This window comes from Vigna unguiculata, chromosome 6 (assembly GCF_037176805.1).
Source record: "Vigna unguiculata cultivar grain cowpea cultivar isolate G323 ecotype 2 chromosome 6, ASM3717680v1, whole genome shotgun sequence".
Lineage (NCBI taxonomy): Eukaryota > Viridiplantae > Streptophyta > Magnoliopsida > Fabales > Fabaceae > Vigna > Vigna unguiculata.
Genome location: NC_140797.1, coordinates 41717207 through 41728018, shown reverse-complemented (window position 1 = coordinate 41728018; position 10812 = coordinate 41717207). Strand labels below are relative to the sequence as shown.

Below are 10812 nucleotides of genomic sequence, written 5' to 3'. Positions count from 1 at the left end.
TTATAACTTTACTTTGTCTTAGCCATGTACAAACAAAGTGGGTAACACATATATTCTCCCTCACTTTAACTTTTATCATCATAATCAATATATAATCAAATTAATTAACTATTGTTTCACTATTGATGTACTTTTTTTTTTTTGGTCATTGTGCTTAGTATTCCAATAATTGATGTAACGGAAGTGATCTATGATTTGTACGAGTTAATATTGTGTTTGTTTTATATGTATGTATTCTTCATGCTAAACAATTATTTCAAAGATGGACACAACTATACACGTGAAACTTTATCCCTTTCTCTCTCTAAATGTTTAATTAACATAATAAATAGAAAATAATATAATTGTAACAATAATATATTAATTCAAACTTAAAATAAAACAAACAAACATTAATTTAAATATCGTGATACTATTGTATTCGTAATATCAATAATAATTAACAAAATTTATTTAAAAAATCAAAACAAAAATAAATTGTCTCATTAAAATAATAATTAATTATTATAATAACTAATTTAGATACAAATTTATAAAATAGTTTCTGTAAGCTCTTTCTATTATGAATTGATATATGAATTTGTTATAAATATAAATTATAAAAAATTTAACTATAAAAAAAATTAATTAAAAAATTAGTTTCGAAATAGATTTTTAAATATATTTTTTATTCTTAAAATTGATCATTTTTTTTTGTAATGATAAAGAATATTTCATTGAAATTTAGATTAAACAATGTACTTGTTGTAAAAATAAATTAAATATGTAAATCTCAATCAAAGTCACCTTCTTAAAGCTTTTCAACGTAAAAAGAAATAAAATAAAAAGATAATATGCATCGTTTTTATACAAAACTTTGAAGACAGTAGATAAATTAAAGAAAAGTAAGTAGCAAGTTTATGATTCAAACGGAAACTATCTCAAAATTTATAAATTATTTGTTATTACATAAAAATTTATTAAAATGAAAACAAATATTTAAAACACAGATAATTATACTGGTAAAAAATAACCCTTCACACGAATAATTGAACTTCACATACTTACGAAAATATACATTACAAAGATGTAAACATTCAAGTTATGTCCCGATAAAAAAACCACTTATTATTTAATTTCTCACTGTCAACATAATTTATCCCTTAATTTTCATAATCGGTACAATACTTTGTTCATTAAATTATGAAAAATTGTATATATATCAACATCTATACCAAATAAAAAGAAAGTACAACGCTGTAATAATTTTGAAAATCAACGATAAAATTACCATTTCTAGGTTTAACAGAATTTTATTTCCTTTATCACTTCCTATAATTTCATCATCATGAAACACCTCTAAATTAAAAAAAAAGATAAGCGCAATTTAGCAAACCCTTTAATGATTAAAAAACACAATCAAAATAAATAATTTCAAAAAACCTACATCCAACACATTGTTTTTGTAATTAAGCATAGAAGTTATCTCAACTATTAAAATTTTCTAAACTAATAGAAAAATCCTGGTTGACAATCTTTAATAAGATAGATTCTTTTTCATAAAACTCCAACTCAAAATATTGTTTGAGGAATTAAAATTGAGTTTTGGATCCACTTGTACATGTGGGCTAGTTTTAATTTTGTAATGTCTATATCTAAATTCAATTTTAATAAACTTTGACAACAAATAATCAGTAATTAAATCAACTTTATGTCATAATTTAAATTATAATCTATATAACTATTTACTTATTATAATACTTAATTATACTATTTTTTTCTTACCCAGTGGAAGCATCTATTTATTATAATATTGGTATCAACAAAAATAAATTTATTTATATATATAAATAGTAATACTTAACAATGGTAATTAATAGTAGCAACATTTTTTTTGCTAAATAATTAATAGTAATAAATAATAAATAATAACAAATAATAGTGAAACGTGGGTTTGTAAATTGGAGGTTAACTAGGGTGTATTTTACGTACTCTTCTCCCGCTCTTACCAAATCTTTGCTTCTGCAACTTTTTCACCGTCTTCTCTCTGCTCCTAAACCCTAGAAAAGGCCGTTACCACAATTCAACCGTGCCCCCACCTGCACTCTTCCTCTTTCCAAACGTTTTCCTGTCGCCTCGGGATTCTCTAACTCCCTCTTTTGTCCGCTAATTCAGCCTCGTACGCCTGCAAGATTGCTCTTTTATTCTCCCCTGTAAGTTTCTCACTACCTTTCTTCTTTTTTTCTTTCTCTCTGTTTTCGACTGTTTCTACGTCCTTCCACCTGCATTGGAGCTCCTGTTAAGTGCCACTGGACGTTGAAGTTTTTCGTGTCACTTGAATTTCAACTCGTGGGTCGTTTTTTGGTTCAGAAAATTATGCTGGTAAAAGAATTTTGACTTTGCTTCGCTGTATTGATTGTTGAATTTTGTCTTAATGATTTTGGAAGTGATCGCAGTGAAAGGATGTGAGTGAAGTTTTTTTTTTTTTTGGAGGGGGCTGGGGTCATAGCGACTGAACTTTTGTTCAATTTGAATAATTGTAATTATAATTGTAAATTACATGACGGCCATGGTATTTTAAAGATTGCGCTCTACTTTCCTGTTTTGTAAAGTTTTGCAACAACCAACCTCATAGGATACCCCAATGTTTTTTAATTGTTAAGGGATTGCAATGCATAAGAGGTGTCACTGTCATGTTTTACAATCAGTTAAGGGGATTTGTGTACGATTTGAAAAAAAAGAGAGAAAGATAGAAATTAGAGGAAGTCTTAAGGAATTTACTCTAAATAGTTATTGTTGAGGTTTGTATTACTAACCTTTTTTTTATGGCTCAGTTTGTAAAGTTTACTAATTGTTATGCATGTGTTTCCTACATTGGCAGGCGGTGTGTTACATTTGAGGGTTTGCCTTGAGTTTGTGTTTCAAATGGCCCCAAATTGTTGATTCCTGTTTATAGAGGAAAAAAAGTGGCAGTGGCGAGCGTCGCAGTTATGAAGGGTGGTGAAAATATTTATGATTATGGTAAAGAAAGGATTTACGATAATGGTAAAGAGGATGAGAATGTGGACGACCACACTGGTATAGTTGAAGAAATGGATTCCTTTCTGGAGGATCTTGACGAGCGGCTGATAATATCTAGGATGGTGAGTGACTCAGTCATAAAGGGCATGGTTAATGCTGTTGAGGAACAGGCAGCCGAGCGAATCACTGAGAAAGAATTGGAGGTGATCGGGCTAAAGAAAGTTCTACATGGACTTCATGTGGGTTCAGGTGAAACTAAGACATTCTGCTCTTCATTGCATCATCATGAATCCCACGAAGCTGCTGCACATCAGTTTCCAGATAATCTTGTAGAGCCCGATAGATATGTAATGTCTGTAGACAGTCTTCAAATTGCAGTACATGAGGACTTAAGTCAACTAAAGAAAGAAATAAATAAAATTAAGGGGGCTAGTCCCATCAGAACAATTTGTTCAGGTTCTGATTTGGTGGGTTTAAGTGGTATTCTGCAAGAGAATATGGCAGAAAAATGGATTTGTGTTGATAATAAAGCTTTGGAAAATCTAAAGGATGCTGTAGACAGTGTCAGAATGAAAGTCACGGATCGGTTATCAAAAGCATCACTTTCTGAATGGCAGCAGGAGCAGGACTTTCAATCAGAAATTGAACGAATGGTGATCAGCAACGGTATCTGGGGTTTGCAACAGGAGTTTGAACAGAAACTGTGGGATCTTTCTGACTCAGAAAGTAGAAATTGTTTTAACCAATATAAAGAGATCTCAAGTTTGCGTGAGGAATTGGATTCAATTTTTAAAACACTCTCTGTTTCTGAAACCGGACACCTTCTTTCTCATGGATCTTTGGAGAATGCTGAGGAATGGTGTCATAATAAGAAGGTTGATCATTTCCATGTGAAGCTTTCCACTGATGATTTGTCGCCCTCAGCTATGGAAGAAAATGGCAAACAGGAGTCAAAGATTAACAAGCCTGAGAATTTGGATTCAGCCTCACTAAAGCACATGTCTAAAGAAGATTTAATTGCTTATATTACCAAAATGAGAAGAAACCATGAATCACAGGTGCAAGAGAAGACTGAAGAGAATTTTCGCTTGAGACGGGAGCTTTTGAAAGAAAGAGGTTCTTCTTTTCCACTGAAGAAGGACAAGGAGTTTGAGCTGTTGAAGAAAAAAATCCCTGATGCCATCGCAAAATTGAATGAAATCCTTGATGGAAGTGAGAAAGTACATCAATTCAGTGAAAACATTGAATGTCTTAGCAGTTTAAAGGATAGATTGGATTTCTTAGAATCTGAGAATCATCAACTGAAGGAGACTCTATCGGATAAGAAAAGAGAATTTAGGAGTCTTTCTTCCCAGGTTTCTGCTGCAGAGGAAAAATTGTCACAGGAGCAAGTGGTGGAGAAAAAATTGTTACAAACCATTCAGAAGCTTGAGGATGATATAGAGGATGCACATTCTCAAGTTTCAGTTATTCAAGATGTATATAAATGTTTATTTGAAGGTATTGTTAGTGAGTTTAGATGCTTCTCTGAAGAATTACATCTGAAGAGTAGTTTCATGCAAGAAATGTATGAAGTATTACTCCAAGAAGCTTCCCACAGTGCTCAAGCTTCTAGTGGGTTGGGAATTGAGGAAGCAGAAATGGAGTCAACTATGATGCAAGGGTTATTGGATATTAATCATATTATATTTAAAGAAACTTTGGTGAATGCAGATGAAGCTTTAAAATTGGAAGTTTCTGAAAAGGAGAAACTAAAATATGAAGTGCTTACAATTAAATCAGTTGTGGAAGAAAAGGAGAAGTTAAACAAAGGAGCAGCAGATGCTTTGGTTCAAGAGAAACAAAAAGTGCAGTTTACCTCTGAACAACTTGACAGTTTAAGAGCTCAGATTGCCCAACAACATAAATTAATAGAAGAGAAAAGTGAAGAATTGGATGTCACTAATGGCAACCTGGTTGCAGCTTTGAAAGAAATTAAACAATATGATGAGCAAATGCATCAGCTGCATAAAAATCTTGAACAAAGAACGAACAAACTTAGAGAAATTGAAGAAGAAAGAAGAGTACATTTTGCTCTTACACAAAAACAACAAGAAGCACTGAATTTGTTTGAGGCTAAAGAAAGGGAAACTAGGAAGCAAATGGAATCTACCATTAATCTCATGCATAAATTGTTGACGATGATTACTGATTTTGAAGCTAGAGTAAACAAAGATATTTCAAGAAATCATTTGAGGTATGCATTAATTGTGTCAAGGTCTTTTTATTTATTATCACATTAATTTATCATAAACTTATGTTTCTATGACTGCGTCTATTGATTAAAGGAATAATTGGGAATTAACTTAGTATTAAGACATATATTTAATAATCTTTTCAGGCTTGAAAACATAAGATCTGAGTTTCATTGGATCAATAACCAAGCCAACGTACTTAAAACCATGGGTTTGGTGTACAAGCAACGTCTAGAAACAAGATCTTCTGATCTCGCGAAGGCTGAAACAGAGGTATCTCATCCAAAACATTATGTTGTCTTTTTTCACTTTTGTCATGATGGTGTTGGAGACATTGGATTAGGTTTATGTGTTTCTGAATTTTACTTTATTTTATAAGTGTAACCTATATTGCTCCAATGGAGGCTGATATTTGAATTTCATTATTAGATAGTACTAGTGGACCCTGCAAGGTATTGGTTTAAGTGGAAACTCTCACTGACCACTTGGGATGAGAATGTGTGATTCACATATCAGGGAAGCACAAGCACCTGTTGGAGAGGTCAAGCAATTGTTGTGCTCTCACGGAAAAAAAGAGAAGTCCCATGGGTGGTTCATGAGTTGTACTTGTGGCTTGTGATGATACCTAGTAGTATCACCCTAGGGGAGAGAAAAAGTGTGTGTATGTGTGTGTGTGTGAGAGAGAGAGAGAGAGAACATGTGCAAAATAAACTAGATTGCAATCAAGGCCTGTATGTGAGTGAATCAGCCTATAAGGTATATGCTGTAAAATTCTGGAGAACCAAGATACAGCTAATTCTCAACTTGAAAAGATATCTAAGTTTCATCTAGAAAACATTATTTTCTGAACTATGATGCATGAGATGCCTAAGTTCCACCTTGAGCAAGTTGTATTAGATATTCAGTGGAGTATTTAAGTGTTAGTTCTCTCCCCTTAAAACTAGCTTTTAAGGAAAGGGTTCCGCAAGTACTCTGGTGTTATCAATTGGTATCATAGTTGGTTGTTTGTGCCTCAGAGCAGGCTACTCACGAAGGGGCTTACCAGAAAGGCTAAGTTAAGTGTCGTAGTGTGTTAGCCACCAAGATGCTGGTTCTTTCTTAGGAACGGTGTAATGGCAGGGATTTGGTATTATGGGTTTTTAAGTCCCACATCAAGTAGTATAAGATACTTTGTGGAGTTTTTAAGTGGCTTGGTTCTCTAAGCTAGCTTTTATGGAAGAGTTTCCTAAGTTTTTGGGGTTCTTATGTTAACTTTCTATTTTAATCCTCAAATCTTGTAATTGGTCCACCCACCCACCTATATTTGATGTACAGTTACTTGTTGTTTCAGGTTGATCTTTTGGGGGACGAGGTAGATACTCTTCTTAGGCTCCTTGAAAAAATATACATTGCACTTGATCATTATTCACCCATACTACAGCATTACCCTGGGGTAAGAACCTTTTGCTTTCTGCACATCTTTTTAATGTTTGTACTTCGTCATGATTGAAGTGTTGTATTGAGTCTATCTATCTTCCTGATTATTTCTCCATATCAATGTCTATTTTGAGGATCTTAAAATAAACTGTACCATTCTGTGTTGAGTCAAGACAATAACTACGTAATGTTAACTGTTGTTAAAGGAAAATCCCTGAAGTTTGTCTTTAGGTTCGAGAATTGAATATCTAGCAAATTTTGTGTGTTTAATATGCTATTTTTTGTCATATTTATCTTGGTTATATTTGTTAGAAAAATGGCCAAGAATAATCCTTACATGACTTGCCAACCTCTTAAACTAGCTTTTGTGATTTAGTTAGGTATGATAAAAAAATGTTCAGTCCTAAACATGAAGGTTGGTTTATGACGACCTACATTGACTACGAGTACAATCAAATCACTTCTGTAGGTCTCCATTTCTGATAACCCGCATTTAAACTCATGTTCACTGGCTTGCTCCCCCCACCCCACACACACAGAGAATATCACTCTTCACTTCATATAATTGTACGATAGGGAGAGATGAAGAGGGTTGAGAGTTGGGCTCTTTATTGATGTTTGGCTCCGGCACATAGCAGAGTGGACATGACTAGTGTAACCAACTGCCAGAATGGCAACCGTGAAACTCGAAGGAAATTCTATTGTGGTTTGTGATTATATACAAGGGAAGGGGAGTAGATAGAGGAAGTGGAAGACGGTGTGAGTAAAAATTAGTGGGAGATTGCAAAGCATCTCAATTGCCCTGGTATTCTGTTCTGAGGTCATTTCTATATTTTCCAAATAAAATTCATCTTAGTTACTAACTAATATCACGCAGTTCTTTAATACATCATTTTCACTTAATCTAATCCAGTTTTTATCTCTTTGCTACTTTAGTTTGGACCTGGAGTGGAGGTTTTTTTTGTTTCTAACATAATGGGAATCCCTCCCTCCATGGAATGAACATGGATTTGGATCAGAAATAGGCTTAGGATAACCTGTTAGTGTATATCACCGCCACGGGTGAACAAGCTTCTTTTTTAGCATTGGTAAACTGGAACTGTGTACAGCTGGCATACTAATTCAACCCCTTCATTCAACTAAGAATTGTGTATTATTAGATAGATAACTATTATGAAGCTCCAAGCAGAAGTTTTTATTAGTCTTCAAAGAAACATAGGGGCATATAATTTTCTTTTCAGTTTGTGTCTGTCCTGTCCAATAATAGTCTTTCTTTCTGAAGAAAGTTTAGAGGTTTTCCGTTCATATGAATAGAATAGTGTGTAGTGTGTGCCGCCTGGTCTTCAGAAGTCCCAACATATAACTATTTAATAATTATCTGTTCATTTTGCAGATTATTGAGATTTTGGAGCTTGTAAGAAGAGAACTGAGTGGAGACTGTAGAAAACTTGTTTAATTGTACTGTTTGGCCAGGTAAATTGACAGACACTGTTGATACAAACTGTATCTTTCCGCGCTCTGGATTCGTAAGACCCAGAGTCGTGATAAGCAAATCACGCAAGCCCCCACATGATCATATTGATCAACCACGCAGGATGTGGAGATTGCAAGTAACTTTTCACGGAACGCCACTACAGTGTTAATTGGTTCATTTTTTTTCTTCTTTCTATTAGCTTCGTCTATACAGAGATCAGAAGAGATGCTAGAGTTATGATAGTTCCATTTCTTTTTCATTTTTTTGGGTTCACTTCTCATGTCTAGAACTGAAGCAATGGCAATGCTATTGCATAAATTATTTTAGTTCATGCTGTCTTATGTTAAATTACTACATTGAGGAGCTATGTGCAAATCTTCCACTAGATACAGGTAACGAGTTGTACAGTTGTTCACATAATATAGCAGCTGGCTGATGTGTAGCTGCTGGGTTTTTGTTCTCCTTAACGCATTTTTGAGGAAAACAGCACCACAAAAGAACCAACAACTTGTGCAGTTGATAACACCGATTTTTCCGTACACGAATTCTGTATCATACTAGGAGACATGCTTAGGCTGGTTGACTAGTATCTCACAAATTTGCTTCCTCTCTTTGTAATTCTTACTTTGCCTTCCATGTGGGCTAATTTATTAGCTTTTGTACATTTTTTTTTAATGAATTTCTACATGGCTTATTGATACTTTTGAGTTATAGGCACAAGTGTATGATATTCTTTGGCATTCAATGATTTGTGTTTAAAATGGTTATTACCGTTATTGTGTATTGTTCATTCACATGCACTTGAGATGCTTCTCAAAATGGGACATGTGAGCTAGGTATGGCTAAGTGTAGGTTGTAGCTACCTGTCTTAAATGTAGAAAAATTCACTTGCATCTGTTTTGTGGTGGAGGGGTAGACAGAAACATGTACCTTGGTATTTAGTAGGGAGAAAAGAAACAGAGGCTATGAAAATAAGGTAGGTAGCAAAAGAAAAGAAGAAAATGGATAAAAATATTAATTATATTTTTAAAAAGTGGAAATTAAAGAGGATGAAAGAAAAAGTCTTGATTATGTTGTAGTGATAGTTGGTTATGTTATGACTTGATTCATTATGTAAAATAAATCCGAATGTTATCAAGTTTGCATTTTTTGTACAGTTTTGGACTCCTGTAAATTCAATTTATATTAGATGTCAAACACAGTATCTTCCATTCATTTTCATGTTTACCAGAAAAAGTAATAAAAGGGGTTGCATTCTTGTGCTATCAAACGAGTGAACTTCTCTAATTTCCTCTGCTATCAAAATAAAAAGTACATATTTTCCACGTAATTTTGGGACACTCAAACATAGCAGTAATTTATGTTCTATGCAACAGTGTGTGGGTTTCTAAATAAAAAAATTTAGTTCAATTTTCGTATTTAATATGTAAAATATGTAGGATATGTACAAGCAGTTGTGTAGCAGTGGTTGGAAGTGGTTATGACTAATCTTCTCATGACATATAATTTATATTTTTTTAATCTAATAATTTCTCATATTAGAGATAGTGTTGGCAATACTTCTCATTTACAATAATATAATAAATACTTTTGTCTTTTACTGTATTTTTTTATATTGTGAACGCTTTATTAAATCTTTGACATTGTATGTAATCGTCTTCAATAGCATATTGGTAATAAATCAAATCAATCGTTTTGTCTTTGAAATAGACTAATCCCTTATTATTATTGATCAAAACACATTTTAGTGTATTAAAAAAAGTCACCGACAAGTTTTATTATGGATTGAGATGTTTCATTCAACATCAAACACTGTTTATTAATGATTGATGATATAATTAGCATATTTTCGATCCTTAGATCAGTTAAACCTTGTCCTTCTCAGAATTGAAATGTAATTGAAAACATGTACATGGATTCCCTCGTATTTTTCATGCAACTTTTCTCATAAAAATATTATCATATTGATTATTGTATTGTGGAGTTTTGTTTTTAATTATCAAAGTTTTGTAATTAATGTCACGTCGTCAAAATATATTACAACAATATTACGTTGTATTATGTGTCAGGGTGATTTAACATTTTGTAAAATAGGTTATCTGGCGAAAAGAAAAATAGTAAAATATTATATTAAAGAAAACTAAGACTGTGTTTTCTTGTGTGGATGGAGTCGAAAGAGTATGTGAAGATGAATTTGTGTAAATTTGGGTGGATAAATATGTATGTTTTTTTGAATGAATTTAGAGGATGAAGTGAATAGATTTAAAAATAAATTTTATGAGATTTAGTGAATGATTTGAGTGATAAGATAAATAAAATAAAAAGTTATAATAGATAAAAATTAAAAATTACTAAAATAACCATATAAATATATGAAGTAATTTTTAAATTAGACAAAATATTAAAATTTAAAAACTATTATTTGATAAATTAAAAAAAATTAAAAAATTTAAATATATTAAATTAGTGTTATTAATTTTATAATAATTATATTATTTAAAATTATTATTAGTAATTTATTTTATTATTATTAATTATTATATAGACAAATTTTATTGTTTATTATTATATCTAATTACTTTATATTATTTATTATCATTATATATATATATATATATATTAATAATAATAACATTTATTATATACATAATTAATTATTACATATTATTATTATTGATTATTATATTA

General features: G+C 31.9%; 1 protein-coding gene across 2 annotated transcripts; it reads left to right on the top strand.

Annotated features, from left to right (window-relative positions):
- Positions 1–1968: 1968 nt before the first annotated feature.
- On the top strand, positions 1969–8869 carry LOC114187841 (myosin heavy chain-like protein). 2 transcript variants are annotated; one of them, XM_028076221.2, is made up of 5 exons: positions 1969–2192; positions 2861–5236; positions 5381–5507; positions 6565–6666; positions 8044–8869. In XM_028076221.2, exons 2-5 carry the CDS (start codon positions 2970–2972, stop codon positions 8104–8106), a joined length of 2559 nt encoding a protein of 852 aa, XP_027932022.2. In that variant the 5' UTR covers positions 1969–2192; positions 2861–2969; the 3' UTR covers positions 8107–8869. The 2 variants fall into 2 exon arrangements, with proteins under 2 accessions (XP_027932022.2, XP_027932023.2); XM_028076222.2 differs by having other exon boundaries at positions 1975–2361.
- The last annotated feature ends 1943 nt before the right edge of the window (positions 8870–10812 follow it).